The 19,646-nt window shown below is 42.6% G+C and overlaps 2 protein-coding genes across 2 annotated transcripts; both read left to right on the top strand.

Annotated features, from left to right (window-relative positions):
* Positions 1-7,884: 7,884 nt before the first annotated feature.
* On the top strand, positions 7,885-14,207 carry glp2r (glucagon-like peptide 2 receptor). The gene is made up of 13 exons (XM_028408569.1): positions 7,885-8,471; positions 9,676-9,772; positions 9,858-9,962; positions 10,245-10,366; positions 10,500-10,606; positions 10,915-11,071; positions 11,147-11,306; positions 11,659-11,719; positions 11,801-11,867; positions 12,042-12,130; positions 12,784-12,922; positions 13,023-13,064; positions 13,341-14,207. Exons 1-13 carry the CDS (start codon positions 8,394-8,396, stop codon positions 13,710-13,712), a joined length of 1,596 nt encoding a protein of 531 aa, XP_028264370.1. The 5' UTR covers positions 7,885-8,393; the 3' UTR covers positions 13,713-14,207.
* Positions 14,208-15,864: 1,657 nt separating this feature from the next.
* Positions 15,865-17,811, top strand: pts (6-pyruvoyltetrahydropterin synthase). Its single transcript, XM_028408570.1, has 6 exons — positions 15,865-16,120; positions 16,769-16,848; positions 16,937-16,959; positions 17,096-17,152; positions 17,220-17,290; positions 17,367-17,811. Exons 1-6 carry the CDS (start codon positions 16,029-16,031, stop codon positions 17,488-17,490), a joined length of 447 nt encoding a protein of 148 aa, XP_028264371.1. The 5' UTR covers positions 15,865-16,028; the 3' UTR covers positions 17,491-17,811.
* The last annotated feature ends 1,835 nt before the right edge of the window (positions 17,812-19,646 follow it).

The raw sequence follows: 19,646 nt of genomic DNA, 5'->3' as shown, positions 1-19,646 counted from the left end.
AGAAAACGGGGACCTGCAGGGAGACCTACCGCACTGCTCTTAGCTTAATTGCCACAGAGGTAATTCAGTGCAGCAGTGAATGGCTGTTTAAGACGCTGACATCTGACACCATCGCAGGTCTGCACATCGTCTGCAAACATGGCTGCTTTCTTCTGCCATTATGTAATGGGAAAAGGGCCCTTCACTGGATCTGCGATCCTTCTAGTAAAAAAAAAAAAAAATGCAGAGCTCGGCCACGGACACGTCCTTAGTCACGTCTGTAGTCAGGGTTCACGCACTGGGACGAGTTAACATGAGTAACAGGGATGGAGAGAAAGAAGAAGAGGCAGTTTTCCTGTTTTCAAGTGGGAGAGACGATACAAACAGATCTGGAACGCAGGGTTTGGACCGGAGCCGAGAACAGAGGGAAAATTGATAGTGTTTATATTGTGGAATTCATTACAGGGAAATTCTGAAGGGATGCAGGATATGTGGATTTTTATCAACATTGTTCATCAAACGTTTTTCACAGGGAGCTAAATCCATAAAGCAGTGACAAAGGGGCTGGTACCACACAGGTTTAAGTGAAACCAATCAAGTTCTATACAAGAACACAGCTGTTCTGACAACAAACAGACATTAGCTAAGACTTAGACCACTGAAGGTCTGACAGAGAATCAAGCCAGCCATGATGTCAATGAATTATCAGCTCACACCTCCAGTGGTCCTGGGATTTTGATGTCAACAACTGTAAGGTTCTGTGACTGCAGTTTGCAGTAGTACAGGGGCTAAGTTAGGTCTGACATACCTAGAAAGTGTCTAGAAGTCTATTGCAAGCCAAGAGGCGCATTTGGCAACTTGCAAACAAGTCAATACTGAACATTCTGCAGGTTCGTCCGCCTGATATGTGCTTAGATATTTTCTCTTCAGGAGCAGGTGGAGACCAAAACATCACGTCAAAAGAGAGGCTGGATGATAGCTGACTTTTAATAAATGATATTTTCCCCAAACACAGTTGCCACAACATACTGAGAGGTTGATAGAAGATATATCCCAGATATACTGTACTGTACTGAGCTACAGTAAAGGTGCAATCGAGTTTTATTGCAATGAATTAAGCGTACAATCCTGGAAACTCTCAGCCCACTTCCCAGCCTCCAGTCCAGCTAATAAATAATCAGAACGCTTTAAATCACTGAGAAATTTGGCAGTGTCGCCATGATGCATTACTTCATGACGCCACAGCCTCTGTGAGCCGCCAAGGCAATGAAATAAAACCAGTAAATTTGGGCTAAATGCAGCTGCCACCCTGTCCATACAACAGCATCCAAATCTGTTGACACGGTGGTTACTCTTCTTCTTCTCCAATCCCTGTGTTTGCTTCTGCGCTCTCTCATTGTTAAAAGCAGCAGACGCTCTGCCATCGCTCTCTGCTCAAAGCCACCGCGGTTGACAAGCTCCCAAATCTCCAGAGTTCATTGGCTGCAGAGATGAAGGAGCGTGGAATGGTTTTAATCAGCAGCTACTAGGGCTGCTGTGCACGCTGCCGTTTCACCGCTACTCCACACTAACACCAGCACTCGAACACGGTCAGGGTTTAAAGCAGGGACAGTTTGTGTTGCGTCTTTGATATCCATATTAACAGAACTTGAAATATAAGACATAATAATTACTGTGATGGCTCACATCGGACCACGGTGACCTTGCGGCGGCTCCGAATCAATTAGGACTTAATGACCTGTTTGCTCCATGTGTGTTTGACAGTCTCCTCCTCGCATCCTCACGCTCCGCTGTGAGTGTTGTTATCTCTCGTCTCAGCACGAAGAACAAACAAAACAGAGCAACATTTCTGCCATTCAGAAAAAAAAGAAAAACGTCCAGCACTGCTGAGTGTGTGTACAGCCAGCTGCCAGGAGGAGCAGATAAATGCTTGAAATATGAATTATCTGATCGTTATCTGTCGGGTAGAGCGAAACAGAACACGGGCTAAAAGCATGAAGAGACATACATCAGATACACAAACCAGATGATAACTCACAATGATGAGTTGATGCAGTGTGAAAAGATGCAGAATATTCCAGGGCTAACCAAACTTGTCCTAGTTATCTTTTGTCTACACAAACATGTCAGCAACATGTCCTGACCCCTCTTCTAAATATAAACTACTCAGTTGAGTAAACATGTTTGATTACAGTCACTGACATTGCTGGTAAATTATCATTAAAGGTTTTTAACAAACCTAGCGATTACTGGCTCATAAAAAACAAACTAATCCTTCAAAATGCTGATGAAAATAATTAATAGCGGAAAAGTTGTATTGTAAATGTGACCATGTGAGGTATTTTGGAGTCGTTGCCCTGTGTTTAGACTGTGGTGCCGAGTGTGTGTTTGGGAGAATGTAAATGGATGATAAATCTTTGGAGTGCTTGGCTGACAAACACAACCCCCCCACCCTTCTTCTTCTCTGCTTTTCTACACCAGAGATAATATTTTCCTCCATCTGCAGCAGGGGGGGCCTCCTGACAACATGGGTTACTAAGAGTGGTGGAAAGTATGTATGTATTTCTACTTTACTAAAGTAAAAATAATAGTGCGTACTTTATACTTTTACTCCATGTTGCAGCTGTTACCTGTACTTTCTCCTCCACTGCATTTCTACAGTGTCTGTAGTTCCTTGTTCCATGTGATGAACACAGTGCTGGACTGATGAGAGGTCAGACTCTGCATGGAGGTGGTGTCACGCTGCCAGCTGTGTTTCTATAATGAGCCTCAGTCATGATGCCGGTGCTCTGGCTCAGTGAGCTAACTAGTTAGCTGCTATCTGCTAACACAGGTCCATCCATTAATGTCTGATGAACATGAATCATAACATGAATCTACAGCAGGAACACTGACACAGTAAACATGCTGAATGCCTGTTTGTTATCAGCAGCCTCTCTGTTCACTTGATGTCCACAGCCTGCCTCATGACACACAGACCTGTCCATAGCTGCTTCTGGACTGAACATGGACATTAACTACACATGGTCCATTTTAATTTGAGATGATTTCTTTGATTGAACCTGTTCAGATCCTTTGCAATGGAAATCAATAATATATATTCAGTGCATGAGTACTTTTACTTTTAATACTTTAAGTACATTTAAAAGTACTTAAGACTTTTACTTAAGTAGGATTGTTGATGTAGCACTTCTACTTTTACTTGAGTATATATTTTGCTGGGTATTTGTACTTTTACTTAAGTACCAGCTTCAGTACTTCCTCCAGCACTGGTTACTAATAAGAATCTACATGTATCTGTAACCTATTTACAAAGACACTATCAGTGAGAATGGGACAAAATAAGAAGCATCTTTCATTTTGCAGCATCATGGACACCAGCACCTCAGGACACATGCAGCTGCTGAAGGCATATTATAGGGTTGAGCCTGGTGTCACTGCCCTGTTAACAGTCTCAATGGCCAATGCCGTGTCCTTGGCTGCAAAAGAAAAAGTGCCTCCCTCCAGCTCCAGGAAAAAAAAGAGGTTCGTAAGTCAGAAAGACAGCAGCTAGAAAAACAAAACAACAACCAGCATGACACTGAAACCCGAAGCAACAGTACCAACAGGTCAGGTGTATATTTAGCTCCTCTTAGTTCCTCCTACAGTCTCAGCATGCTTTATATTTACTTGTCCTGTGTCACTAATGAGTCAGACCAGGAAATGTGGTGTCATGACTCCCCAGGTGAAGGATTTCTCTGTCAGTACAGTCATCCGTCTCCATCAGCTCATTCCACTGGAACTGCTGGAAAGCTGCATCTGTGCGATTCTGTAATAAAGTCCACATCGTCACAACTCGAACAGGAAGCTCTGCATCGCTTGGTCTGATACACCCAGCAGCTGCAAGCTGTTTATTAATATTGCTGATATACACGAGCTTTCTAGGTATATTTATTATTGGGTTGGGGCCAGATGAACATGGTGTGTTAACCTCTATCCTCATTTAAAATCCTCATAAAATATTAGGACACAACAATCAAGTACTGAAATAGTTTCTCCAGAACTGAGTCCCAAACATCCATAAATGCATATAGAGCATAAGTGCTGAATGCATTTCCATCACCCTAAACTCAGTGTATTGCATTTCATAAAAACAGTGATGCTAACAATGGCTAGTAGTAGCTCACTTACTCTTGGTTCCTCTCAGAAAAAATGATCTATTTTATCATTAACACTGCACAGAAACAAAGGTGTTTTGAATCAATTAGCCGCATTAGGCTGACAAATGCTGGAGCTAACTAACTAACCATTCCATAATAAACGCTTCTACATACTCCTAATGACGTGAAAAAAGTGAATCTTCAGTTTCAGTGTCCCTTTTCTTGGAATCAGATCTCAAACATCCATTTCCTTTCTGCACAGCCTCGCCCCCTCGGGGTCATCCATCCACCTTCGGGTGGCTGTGATGGTGTTATTTGGCTACAAAGTGATGTGGAGCCTGGAGCTGGTGTTGACCCAGGCTGGACAGGATGTTCCTAAGCTCCGGGGGAGAAGGGGGGGGGGGGTCCTCTCACTGATTCTCTCTCTTTCTCTCTGGCGACCCTCAACCTGTTTGTTTTTCCGGCTGAGAGCCACCATTCGCCTCCCCCCCCCTGCTCGTCTCTGCCCAGACCATCACTCTGCCTTAGCAAGAATGTAAACACACCGAGCACATGTTCTGTATATGCATACGTAAGTGCACGTACAAACAAATGTACAGTATGCACAACACGAATATCCAGCTGCATTAAAATACCTCACTGAATCTGCTTTGATTGCAGGGCTTGAACAATAAACCAATAAAGCTAATCACCTCACACCAGGCCGCCTCCTTACCAGGAAATGTTTGCACTCTTCACCTTCAACTCCCCAACACAGCAGCACAGGCCTGCAGGCATCACAGAACCAAACAGTTTACACACTAGCACAGCAACCTGTTTAACCCTCCACATAGCACCTGTCCTGTCCACTAAACACTTTCAGACCTCTTTACAGGGGAGCATAAACATCAGCAGGGCTGTGTTTGCCTAATACATGTACAGGACCTGCAGTGAGGTGCGGATACACATGCCTGACCTCTTTCAACATTCGCTTGAAATTCACTCCCTGAATTCTGTTTGCATGAGGCCACATTTATGTAACATGCTCACGGCAGAAGGTCAACCTAATTACTGGGGAAGCTGAATATTGCATAATTATATTTTAACTTAAACGTTTACTCCTGCTTTAAAACGGTCTGAATTATTCATGGTAAAATCAGGACAAGTTGAAAAATGACAGCATAAAACAACCAGGCAGAATCTGCACTACAACTCACATGTCGCGTCTTCCGATTATCAAGTGGAAGCACGCAAATGGCAAATAAAATGGGACCTAAAATTGAACCCTGCGGTACACCACAGATAATGTTACCCAAAGAATAAGTGTATTTTCCAAAGGTTCTTTAAAAAAAGGCCCGAATAAATCAAACTCAGAAGGATATTGGTTACCTGAGGGCAATTTCCATCCATGTAAGAATATCAAACCCGGCCCAAATTTCTTTGAGGCGAGACGGTAGTTAGATAACTTATTTATGAGCGTATTATTTTCATCTATAATTTAAAACAACAGACGTCTGATCCTCCTCTGAGGTTGTCAAAAAACTTTAGGACACTAGGAAACAGTACCTGAAAACAAAAGTATTCTGAAGCTAATGTTTATCTTTTCTACACGCTTCCACTAATATGGATGGAAGGACGGAACAAAAACGTCCGATCCAGCCTGTCACCAATGAGCATTGTTTTCTCTTTCAGTGACGTCTCTTACAGACTAGAGTGAAACTCAAGTTAGCTATTTGCTGCTCAAACAGACCGGTACAATGCTTGTCTTATAGAAGGAGAAATATTAACTGAAAAATCAATCCGTTCACTAAAAGACGTAAAAGGAACGTCGACTGCAGTCCTGATCCTGCTGCCTGGCTCCTGTGTTTATCTCTGGTGACAGTCATGTATATACATCCTAAAGCAGATATCATGGGAAAACACTTGAAGTTACATACCTTGCACTCCTCCAGTAGCCTGTGTGCACATATATACTGCCTTTTTTGAGGATTTATACGCATAATGACGAATAAAACTTCACTCCTAACATATTTCGAGTGTGACAACTACAAGGCCAGTCAGCATCACCAAGCAAAAGAAGAATTAAACTTCAGCCTGCACTAAGTTAGTGGTAAGCCCGACCTTTTGGAAACAAGCACTGCTTAAAAAACACAAATAGCACCAACTAGACTCTGCTTTCCAGAGACAATAAGTGGGCTCCTGCATGTTTCATAGCTTTTAGAATTTAGTTAAGCTAAGTGAGTAGCTCATTTTATGCCATTTGAGCTAAACAGGTAGCATATAATATGAACACATATTCACGGATGGCAGGTTTAAACTGTGCACTGTAAACTCTCATTTTGCCCTGCTCTGCTTTATATGAGCATTCCCACCACATCAGCAGCCCGAGGCCTCGAGTCTGCTTCAAACTGCATTACTGCCATTCAAGTCTTTCAAATTACAGCTTGGATATATTTTCCTTTTTCTCACATCCTGTTGGTTACACACGGTGTGGACTTATGTCCCTGTCACTGCTGTATATTGCCATGCTTATAGAGCTAGAAAAGAAATGTAATTTTATCTTTGGTTTCATACATCACAGCTAGAAATAATGACACTGCTGCTGCACTGTGAGGGCCTGGAACACAATAATGTCCCATATATTTCTTCTGCAATGGATTCTGTCACATCCACACCACACAGACATCTGAAAGCTTTATTACCATGTAATAAAACAGAATTAGACATGATGCATCACTGAGCTTTGTTCCTTTGCTTCAATATATATATATAATATATAAAATATATATATCTCTTCATGTCACCTGTCTCTTCGTGGGGCACACTTTCCCCTTTCTCCACTTTCAACAACAACTTCATAGATTTGTATTCTAATAAATGTCTCCTAAATTACTCACAATCTCTAAATGAGGCAGCACGGCGGTGATTTAGCCTAGGAGAAAATTATAGTACATTTACAGCGCTGGGTGTCACAAGCCTGACTCAGAATCACCCATAAAGCTGCTTTAATTTGTTTTTACACCATGGCATCTTATGAAATATGAACAAATTTGTATAATTGTAAACAGAAAAAGCTTTTCCTTTGAGCGCTGTGGAGCTATAGGAAGCAACAGAGAAGGATTTTTAACATAAATTACTTTTTTCCAGGCTACTGAAGGTGTGATCTGACAGATATGATCAGGTGTATTTCCATTTGTTCTAGAATATCCATGAGTCAACTGGCTTATTTGCATACGGTAAGCCAATAATAACTGATCAAAATGTCAGTAAGTGCACTTTAAATAAGCTTTCTTTGTCATTTCTGTTAGTTGTTGTTTAGTGGCTCAGTGGTAGAGCAGGGTTGTCCAATAAGCAGAAGGTTGGTGGTTCGATCCCCAACTCCTCCCTAGTCATTGCAAGACACTTTACCTGCATTGCCTCCAGTGGACTCACTGGTGTGTGGCACTCTTTGCTGGGCAGCCTTAAGCAATTTCCCTGATGGGATTATTAAAGTATTTAAAAAAACATGGACTTTCCTACATATTCTTTTTAAAATTCATAGCCATGAGAGACTTGGGCAGATGATAGTAGCACTTTACTTTCCCATTTGCTTGCCAGTGTTTGGTTTCAGATCCCCATTAGTGTCAGAAATGTTCAGTCTACTGTGTAAGACAGCTAAACAGAAGGGAGCGGTTCGTGCCGGCCGCTTTGTTTGGAGTACAGGTGTGTCTTCTGGCACAGTAGAACAGGCTTATTTGCTGCGGTGAGGTCAGTTTTCCTGAACAGCAAAGTTAGCCGTGTCATGCAGCAGGCTCTCCCAGGCCTTATCATGATTGGTTAGAGGGAGGACGGGGTGGGAGAGGCGATCTGGCGATGAGGATCCACAGGCGCTCTCAGTTGTCTATGGGGAGTACAGACAGATGCACCTCCTTCACAGACTCAGAGGTCTGTATGGACAAATGAGGATTTCTTCAGCTCTGATAACCCTCTGAGATTAAGAGGTCAAACAGCAGCAGCAGCAGCAGCAGCAGAGAACCAGAAAGACACTGGGATTCTGGAGAAAAATGTTAGATGAAGAAGACGTTCAAGAATTATTAAGAAAACTGCTTTTGTAAAGATCAAAATTCTTCAAATCATCCTCTAACAATCAACAACTCCTGCAATGGTGAGGCGAGGAGAAGAGTGCAGAGTGTAAGGAAGCATGGGAGCTAAAGCAAGGATGAACGAGCGGCCCTGTGAGTCCAAGGGAGAGCTATGAGGTAGGAGATCTGCATCGATCCCAGAAACCGACTGCTTTAAATGTGAACACGCAGCATCATGCCAACCCTGCTGCCAACCTGGCACACGAGGACCAAACTCCTGCTTACACTCCTCTTTGGAGTCTCCAGCCATCAGGTAATTAGGCTTCTATTCTGCAATAACACATTCCCTTTGAAAAAAACTTATTATGTTATTATTTTAATTTAGATTTTTTTAACATTGGCTCTGGGCTGTAGAAGCTGCAGTGCTCAAAATCAGCCTTCAAATCAAAACAAAAGGAGAGAAATGTCTGTAACATGAGTAATTTGTGAAGTTGGGGCTTGGTTAAAGTCAGACAGCAGCTCTCGGCTTTCCTTTACCCATGACATCGCTCTGGATGTGTTCTTGACAGGACACGCCTCAGTGAATTAACAAGCTTTCTATCAGCTAACTTGGAAATCTTTGGTAGCACAGGTGGTGGAGGAGCCACCAGGCAGAGGTTGCAGGGGCTGCTGCTGCTCTCACTGGGGTGTGAAGAGTGTTTGGCCCAGATAGGAGAGCTGCTGTCCTCGGCCCTGACACTGAAAGCAGGGGTAGGGAACAGCAACCTGCAGCTCACTCCTCAAATAAAGAAGATCCGTTATTAATCACGGTGAACTGTCTCTGTAATGAGTTATAAATGAACGGAGAGTTGAGTTTGCTGCAGGCATGACACGAATGCACTGAGCTGAGCTGATAAATCACCTGCATTAACTGCAGATTACACTCAGGTGGAGACAGGGCTGAGGTCTGATTAAATACTCCCACCAAGTGGAGAAACATGGGTACTGCACACATTCACTGGGAAATGTTTTGGTGAGCAGGCAATTGTATATCATATATATCCTCTTTGATTCCTACAGGATAGCTCAGGGTTAGACTCACTGGGTCATGTGGCCTGAAAGCCTTTAAACTAAATAACAGTTTCCCATTAAAAATATTATTTAGAAAAAAAAATATATTATATAAGATGGCCTCAAGTCCCATGAAAAAAAGAGGTGCATTTCAATGGTCTCTTGGTGTACTAAAGTTCAGCTCAGTTTATCTGGGTCATGTGGCTTGGAAGCCAATTTACACAATTAGTTTCTCTTGAAAAAATAACATTAAAAATAAGAGTAAAAATAAAGAAACCATTTTTCTATACAAAACCTAAGATGCCCTCGAACCAAAGATAAGAGGTGTCAAACAGCAGTGAAACATAGTGAAGATTAGGAGCAATATGGAGACAAATATTCATGCGTTTCCCTAAATTAATGTCATAATGAATATAACATATATATAATATCCATTATCATGAGTACATTGAAGTCTCTTTCTGAAGGTGACCAGCTCACTGCTTGAAAGCCTGATTGCTAAACGGACTGAATACTGGGAGAACTGCAATGTGACTCTGACGACAGGTGCATTCTCAAAAACTGGTGAGCCTCCTACCCACATGTTAATCATCTTTTTTGATTTTTATAACCCTCACAAAAATACTGACACTTTATTCTATTATTGCAGGAAACTACTGTAAAGGAGCATTTGACACCTACGTGTGTTGGCCACATTCGTCTCCTGGAAACGTGTCGGTCCCCTGCCCTCCTTATTTACCATGGATCAGTGAGGGTGATCATGCACTTTGTCACTCTTATCTCAGACATAACTTGTGTCACAAATTGAAAGTGAACCTTTAATGAACTTTTTCTAGTATATCACAAGACCGACTGCTCCAGTCACAGGATCAGTGTCTGAAATCATCAAAGCTACGGCCTCACAGAGGGCGTCTTTCCACTGCTTCACACAAAAATGTCCTTCTGAAAATGATCCAAATACAAAAGAGAGTATTTTTAAATAAATGGATAGCTAGCCCCTCTCTCCGCTGACTGCACCATGCCAACATGTCAATAGATACAACCAGGAGGGCACACAGGGAATGCTTGGACAATGGCAGATGGCGGCAGATGGAGAACTCCTCCGAGCCCTGGAGGGATGCCTCTGAATGTCTGGAGGACCATTACTTTAAAGACAAGGTGAGGAGGAGAGAGGTGTTAGAGCCGTGAGCCTTTTGTCAGAAAGATTTAAGCGCCAGGGATTGTTGTGTTGATGTGGTTTTATTAGAAACACCTGAGGAGATCAATCAGACTCTTGTGTGTGTGTGTACAGGAGGATGAAATGCTTCGCCAGACAGCCCTCAGGCTTATCTCTGTTATTGGCTATTCCCTGTCACTGTTCGCCCTCACGCTGGCCACTCTCCTGATGGGCATGCTCAGGTCAGTAGCTAATAGAAAAGTGGATGCAGACAGTGTTTACACTTAAAAAGGATCATTCTCATATAATAGCTCTCAGACATGGTCACATGATAGCATAGATGGGTCAATGCGCTAATAACTAATAACAATCATCTATAGAATGATGATAGAATCATTATTAAAGACATTATAAACCAGCAGGAAGCATTGCCATGCAGCTCCATGCACCTTGATTATTCGTCCATTTCCTCTGATGTTATGACATAAGCCCTCAGTAATCCTTCCACAGATCGATGCCTTCTAAGCTGGCTCCTGTATCTGCTTACCAGGAAGCTCCACTGTACCAGGAATTACATCCACATGAACCTCTTCATGTCATTCATCCTAAGAGCGGTGGCCATCATGTCTAAAGAGCTCATACTGTACATGATGTATTCAAACCTGCCCAAGGACGACCCTGGATGGAACTCCTACCCGAGCTCTGCGGTATGTCCCTCACTGCCCTTGTAGTCACATTTCTGAAACACTGCACCTACAATAACGTGTGTTTTTTCCCAACAGATAGCGCTGCTGTGCAAATTCTCCAAAGTGTGCATGGAGTACTTTGTGGCCTGTAACTACTTCTGGCTTCTGGTGGAGGCCATTTTCCTTCACACACTGCTCTTCACTGCTGTGCTGACCAAGAGGCGGCTGCTGAAGAAATACATGTTGCTTGGATGGGGTAAGTCCTGCTGCCAGATAAAACACTGGACCAGATCTTGCCTAAAATACTATATTATAACATGTCTATTTATAATTATAAATCATCAAGCATGGTGGTGGTAGTATCATGGTTTGGGCCTTGTTTTGCCATCACTGATGGAACAATTCCAGCTAGATCTAAAGGAACCTGTCAGGACCTCTGTCTGTGAGCTGAATCTTGTTGTATTTTTATCCCTTTAGTGACGCATATTGATCCAAGTGAAATCTGAAAATCCAGATTATGTTTAATTTGTTAACAGTGTAACCTAATTTCCATTTAACTTATGGTGTAAAATATTAAACATGCATCTCATGCTATTGCTACTTTTCAGGAACTCCTGTCTTGTTTGTGGCGCCCTGGACAGTGGTCAAGATTTTATATGAAAACACAGAGTAAGTAAATAAATGTACGATGCATGATAAATAATGATACGTTTCCTTTGCTCAACATTGAACACCTCTTTCATTCCTCAGATGCTGGTCTATTGTGAACAGATGGTTCTGGTGGATAATAAGGGGACCCATTACTTTATCAGTAGTGGTAGGTGACATTTCTGAAACAGTCCTTGAGTGCCTTTTCTAAGCACTCCTCTGGCATTAGTCACAGTTGCATCATACTGTGGCATCACTCTGATTTCATACTGTGTTTAATGGCTCAGTCACAAGCATAACCGATCCAGGCCTTTTCACCCTTATGTCTTTTTTATCCTTGCAGGTTATTTTCTGCATATTTATCAAGATTTTAATGCTGCTGCTCTCCAAGCTGAAGGCCGACCAAGTGAAATTTACTGACTACAGATACAGGTATTTAAGACTGTTACTTAGAGGTCGGGTAGGCGGTTTTGAAAACTCAGTGAGAGTCAGCCAGATTTTGAAAGTAAACACACGCCCCTTTCTCTCGGAGCTCACCCCGAAGCCACGCCTCCCAATCACATGGACGCGCATTACCTAAAGACGAGCTGCGGTCTGGGACTTCGGCCATCATGCACGTACCTCTCTGGTGCGCGCAGAGCAGGAAGCCAATACTCAGGGTCCACCCGGAGGATTGGCTGATGTTTTTAGCATTTTATAGCTTCCACGGATGATTCATTTTGTTCGTACTAATTGGTTGCTATCGGATTGTAAAGAGAAGTTACACTAATTTAACAAAGAGTGCTCCTACCCTACCTTTAATGCCAGTCTGACCTTGAGATGTACCTCCCAGGTCTCGTCTTAAAGCAGCACAGAAGGTTAAACATTCAAATGTTAATCACTTTCTGTGTACAGCACAAATTCAAATGTCAAGCCTGACCATAAATGTCACCACTGGAGGAAGCTCATACATACATTTATAGAACTCTCCCTTTGCTCTTTGAATTAGAATGCACTCAGTGGCATTTTTCTCGCCTTTCTCATTAAGAATAGAAACTGTACAGTAATAATGCAGCACTGCATGTTTTTTCCTTTCTGCCCTTCAGTTTAGCCAGAGCAACCCTGGTCCTGATTCCTCTGCTGGGAATCCATGAAGTGGTCTTCACTGTGCTGATAGATGAATGTGTGGAGGGCAGCAGCCGCTATGCCCGAAACTTCATCAACCTGACACTCAGCTCATTCCAGGTAACACCAGAAACGTTAATTATAACACCGGATCAGACCAGATGTTAAGGTTGTGAAAACACATTATTACACATTATTTATGATGTGTATGTATTTTCAGGGATTCCTGGTAGCTGTGCTGTACTGTTTCGCTAATGGCGAGGTATGTTCAAGCTGTACTAACCAAACTACTGCATCAGCAATGGTTCAAATGAGCTGAAAATCAATGAGTTTGCATGCAGTTGCTGAGTTCCTGATGGCAGAGACCTCCGATGTACGGATAATCTGGAAAACTTGCTAGCATGCTAATGTAACTGCTACTAGTTGCTTTTGGTGAGCTTGCACTCACAAGTACGAACTAGCCAGGCTAAGCTAGCTCCTTACAAGAACACACAGTTATAGATAATGTGTGTAACTGAGGACTCTGGTGTCCGTTTAGGTCCAGGCTGAACTGAAAAAGCGCTGGCAGCTTTTCTTGTTCACCAACCACTTCAAGGTCAGGACCTGTTTTCGGGGGGCACCCCTCAAGCACCTGTGGAAGCGCACCCAAGGGCACCACCCGCAGCGCTCTCAGCAGAGCGACTCCTACGACGAGGGCGGCGCTTCAGCGGCACACCCGCATCTGCTTCAGGTGGCCGTGCATGGAGGCGCAAGTCGGCCGCTCAGAACGGGCGAGACTAAAGGTCAGGGGCTGAAGGGCTGTGATGCAACAGGGCTGGACTTTCTCACCAGGAAGAGTCTTTCCAGTAGTGATGGAGAGATGACGCTTGGGGAGACCATGGAGGAGATTCTGGAGGAGAGCGAGTTCTGAACAGATGCTGCACTGAATGTATGATTCCTATAAACTCTGACTACACCCGGGCTGAGGTTTTTTTCCTCTACGACTGGACTACCAAAGACACAGAATCCCCATGTGTCATCAAGGCCAAACTCCCAAACCACCACCATGCACTCCTGCTGAACTCCACAACCTCCTTTGTTGAAATTGTACTGTAGCAAATTAGCCTTAGCTAACATAAAGCTATTTTCTTCTGTCTTGGACATGGAGGCTGATTTGATAGAGTGGAAACACATCACAAACTTTTTGGGTATGCTAACTAGCAGCACTATAAACACTATGAACTGAAACTGAAGGAAACAGGGTTGACACACATTGCACAGTGCAGGCTAGGGGTCTTTAAGGTAGAGTAGGAGATTTCATTCTGATGCACTTTTTGTTAAATTAGTGTAACTTCTCTTTACAATCCGATAGCAACCGATTAGTTCGGCAGTTTGTCATTAAAATGAAGAATATGAATCATCTGTGGAAGCTATAAAACACTAAAAACATCAGCCAATCCTCCGGGTGGACCCTGCGCGGAGTATTGGCTGGTTGTCACTCTCTTCCTGCTCTGCGTGCACCAGAGAGGTACGTGCATGATGGCCGAAGTCACAGACCGCAGCTCGTCTTCAGGTGATGCGCGTCCATGTGATTGGGAGGCGTGGCTTCGGGGTGAGCTCCGAGAGAAAGGGGCGTGTGTTTGTTTTCAAAATCTCCTACCCTACCTTTAATCTAAGAAGACGAGGTCAATAGGTTATTGTGACAAAGGATTGTTCCCACTATATATACTAATCTTCTCAGTCATGCTGTACCAAACCGTGAGGAAACAGACATAACTTTGAAGAACTCAAACCTGTTTATGTATCCACAATAAGTAAAATATAAAAAATTAAATGTTTACTACAGATTCAAAAGAATAAGTCTTAAAAACAGAAATGATTTTTCACTGTAAATAGTTTTGCTATAACTGCTTTTATTCTAAATCTGTGATAAGTGTTGTAAACATGCACGACTGCAGACACACACACAACATAACTGTCAGGGCAGTTCTGAATACCCATGACAACATCTGCATAGAGAAGTGTATTTAAATACAATGTATTTGTCGTCTGAATGTGAATAAGGCTGCAGAGGGCCAGAGCTTTTTTTTTTATTCTTGTGACGCTTTATTAAGTTGTAACAAAGGCCTTGTTGTACAGGTAAACCTATCACATGATTTATACATGTAGTTACACAACAATGTATGTGCACAAATAAAACAACTGTTTAACTATCATAACCCTGACCTGACTCCTTCACACTGAATCTAGCTCTACCCAGCTGCAGATCCGCTGTACCCACATATTCATGTGTGAAGTGTGTTTAAAGATTCTTTAAAATGTTTAAGCTTATTCTGAAAGGTTTTTATGTATTTCTACTTTACTTAAGTAAAAATAATAGTGCATACTTTATACTTTTCCTCCATTCCATGTTGCAGCTGTTACCTGTACTTCCTCCTCCACTACATTTCTACAGTGTCTGTAGTTCCTTGTTCCATGTGATGAACACAGTGCTGGACTGATGAGAGGTCAGACTCTGCATGGAGGTGGTGTCACGCTGCCAGCTGTGTTTCTATAATGAGCCTCAGTCATGATGCCGGTGCTCTGGCTCAGTTAGCTAACTAGTTAGCTGCTGTCTGCTAACACAGGTCCATCCATTAATGTCTGATTAACATGAATCATAACATGAATCTACAGCAGGAACACTGACACAGTAAACATGCTGAATGCCTGTTTGTTATCAGCAGCCTCTCTGTTCACTTGATGCCCACAGCCTGCCTCATGACACACAGACCTGTCCATAGCTGCTTCTGGACTGAACATGGACATTAACTACACATGCTCCATTTTACTTTAAGATGATTTCTTTGATTATTTTAACCTGTTCAGATCCTTTGCAATGGAAATCAATAATTTAATGATGTTGTCACACTGCTACAGGATGTAACATTACTTTTGTAACTGTAATCAGTTACTTTTTGTGCATCTGAATGCGTCAGTATAAGAAAAATCTGGCGTGCAACACCGCTGACCCCCGTTTAGCCTGAGGGGTTTTCATGCGCGTCTGTGCCACGTGACTTGTATTTACGCCCTGATTCGAGCCAATGACCGCGCAGCGTGCGTCACAGGGGCTGGAGCTTTGGCTGCACATTTCATCCCCTCTCATTCCGGCCTCTAAGATAAAGATAATTCCTCGATCCCTCCATCCATCCATCCATCCATCCAGCCATCCGCCTTCTTCTTCTCTCCCCCCTCTCAGGTACTAGTCATGGCCGGGTCGTCTGTGAGCGGCGGTGCAACGGAGCGTATCGGATACATCACCCGGGTCCAGAGCTTCAGCGCCTGCCACCGACTCCACAGGTACCTCACCTCCACCCCCACCTCACCTTCCTCCGTCCGCTGGGTCATAAAAAAGGAGGCAGGTCTGGCAGCCGGTAGCTGCGCTGCGTGGACTGCCGCCAGTGAAAGAGTTAAAAGTCTAACGTGGGTTTTTACTTCGGAGATCCTCGCGATCAAATCACGATCTGTGCGCTGAAGAGCGCATGTGAGGTGGAGGTGATGACACCGGCGGCTACATGTGTTCCTACTGCCGTGTTTACGAGCTGTTTGCATTGGTTTGTGGGATTTGTAGCTCAAATGCTAATGCTGCGTTCACGTGCAGACTCAGCTGTCGTAAAACAGATACCTACCACACGTAGGTATGTCATACGGACCGTGAAGGTATGCAACTTTTGTCTGCACACGTTTTTGGAACAATATCACTAATTTAATATATTTAATTATAAGTTTAAACTAACTATGGAACTATACAAACAGTTCGACTTTACAGTTACTATGTAGAAAAGTATGTGATTTACAAGATGCTCCTGAAGGCAGCATATGTCAATAAAGCCCCAGCATACTGCTCTTGTTTGCCTTGTTTAAAAAAAAAAGACAAACAATGACAATAAATAAATAAAAATCAGTGCAGCAGGCTTCACTCACTGGTGTCTACAAATCTTTTTTCAGCGTTGACCTGAGTGACGAAGAAAATAAGAAAGTATTCGGAAAATGCAACAACCCCAACGGACATGGACACAATTACAAAGGTTTGTTTGTTTGCTCCCGCTCACACGTCACCAAGACAAATGCTGCACATTTGACTTGTTAGATCAGTGCTCTCGTTTCTCTCCACAGTGGAGGTAACAGTGCGTGGAAAGGTGAGTGTCCAACAGCAGGTAGCTATGAAGGATTTAAAAACCTAAAAGTAGAACTTACAGCAGACAGATGTGATGTTCAGTTGAAACTAAATCTAAAAAGGAGACACACACACACTGTACAACCCTGTCTCTGCAGATCGATCCTATAACTGGCATGGTCATGAACCTGACAGACCTGAAGAAATGTATAGAGGTAAGATTGAAAAATATAAGGCACAGCCTGTTCTGCACTTCTTTACCCTTGATGTCCCTTATGACAGGAAGTCATCATGATCCCACTGGACCATAAAAACCTCGATAAGGACGTCCCTTATTTTGCCCGTGTGGTCAGGTGTGTACCCGTCCAAAGTACTTTCGACAGAACGCCTCTGTCCATCACTGACCCTTCCTGTCTTTCCGCCCATCAGCACAACAGAGAACCTGGCTGTTTACATTTGGGACAACATGGTGAAGACGCTCCTGCCCAACCTGCTCTATGAAATTAAGATCTATGAGACAGACAAGAACATCGTTGTATACAGAGGAGAGTAGGGATTGTGTGGATGATATTTACACAGCCTGAAAGTGCCATTAATCTGTAGAGCTGCCTACAGAGAGCTGCAACAGAATTTCTGTTTACCGTACAAAATGGCCAAATCATTTATGATTTGTAAGGATACAGCAAAGAAACATAAAGAACAAAAGTGTCTGCACTGGGTATTAATATTATTGTTACTATATCCAGTAACACAGCAACAGTCAGCTGTTGAGAGGAGGGAGTACAGCCACTAGAGGGAGACATTTATCTTCTAGAAATCTGAACATTTTTGATGTTTTGAAACTAAACTGAGCTAATAAAGTTACAGAGTTTGACTGCAGGGTCAGTGGCAAAACAGTGCATTTATTTTAAATCAACATCCTCCACATTTCCCAGATGTTCCCACACATGCCTGTGATTTATGGAGAAAACTCTCACTGCTGTGTAAAGCTGTGGTGAAGCCACACAGAGTTCATCACACAGAGTTCACTGCTGCTGGCTCTGTGGAGATCAGAGCTCTGCACTGACACATCACAGGGTACATACAGCCACAGACTGGCATCAGCCTTAAAGTGACATCAAATCATCTTTACACATTCCTAAAATCATGTCCTCTCATATGAGTGTTTTCAAATATTATTCAGAATATCAGTTGCTTAGCTTAGCTTAGCATGACAGGAAATATCCCAAGATTATTACATTACATTATACCAACGTGTGACGTCGTCATGGAGACGCATTAACACACACTCCCACCAATTACCTATGATAAGTATGAATGAAGATGTTAAACCCTTACAATTCAGTGGTTATTCTATACACCGTTTTCCTTCAAACAGAAGAAAAGAAATCAAACGGGATCGATCTCACTAGAGTTCCCATGTGGCTTGTTAAGGATTCGAACCCGCGCCTACCGCGTGGTAACCGAAGACGGTAACCACTGCGCTATCCCATGGATGAGCTGAAGCCGCTCGTTTTATCGGACCAGGACAGTGTCATGAGTACTTCAGTACTGTAATGTGGGGCTAGCCGGCATTTACTTTAGAATAAAACCCATTACAGATACTCCAAACAGCAGTAATCCTCCTACCATATAAATGCACCTTACATAATGTATTTATTACTTTACCATTTTTATTTATTTATTATTTTATTTATTACTTTACCACAGGGAGTATCAGCTAGTACACTAAGTACATTTAGTACATTTTACTCGAAAACAAAACAGGGGTTTCATCACATATAATTCATATTCATATTCATAAACGGTTTAAACATAATTTCCTGATCATATACACCAGGTCGCCGACGACCCGCTACATGTATTTCAAGTCTTATGATGTCATAAATTGGTTAACTTTAACAAATAATTCAACCACAATTCAACCACTCAGTTCATCTCACAGACACAATAAGCGTTAATGTGCAACTGATGCGTATTTATCAACATACAAAAAGAACACAGAAAATGGAGACTCCCTACCTTAGAGCCTTGTGACAAGTTGTTGATTACTGACATCCCCTCGCTCCAAAACAGTCCGATAACGAGCACGTTAAATGTGTCCAAAGTTGTAAAAACTCCCATCTGAAGTCCATTTTAACCGTCCACAGGCTTCTTCTCTCAACTAAACATCAAACTTTAGCCGGTGTAGCCGCCATCTTAGCGGTATGTTTGGGTACGCATGTTTTTGTTTACCTTGCTGCCGTCAAAATGGCGGCATAGGTGTCATATTCTGTTCAGTGTTCACACCTGGACAGGCCGTTTAGTAAAGCAAGCGCATCCCAGCCGGCCTGCAGCTATTGGCTAATGAGACCTAATCATTCGAGGTTTTAGCCAATCACCTCCTTCAGAGAGATTCAGGGACACTAAAAGCATCCGGTTTTTTTAACGTTAGGCCTACAGGTCCGAAATTTACCACAGTTGCTGAAGACAAGATGTGTTATTTGTAGTGATTGCTTATAGTTCTGCAGAAAGCATTATTGATTATTATTATTGACAATGATGATGATGATTATTATTATTATTATAGATGAGAAAAAAACATGTTAAGTTAAGCTAATGGACACATTTTATACAAGATAACTGTGATATTTTATTAAATCAAATTCTCATTCTTTAACCACGCAGTTCATGACCTGCCTCCATTTTTTATCTATAGAGGCTGAATTG

Source organism: Parambassis ranga, chromosome 6 (genome assembly GCF_900634625.1).
Source record: "Parambassis ranga chromosome 6, fParRan2.1, whole genome shotgun sequence".
NCBI classification, from domain to species: Eukaryota; Metazoa; Chordata; class Actinopteri; family Ambassidae; genus Parambassis; species Parambassis ranga.
The sequence above is the reverse complement of the archived record's forward strand: the minus strand, read 5'-3'. Positions and strand labels throughout refer to the sequence as shown.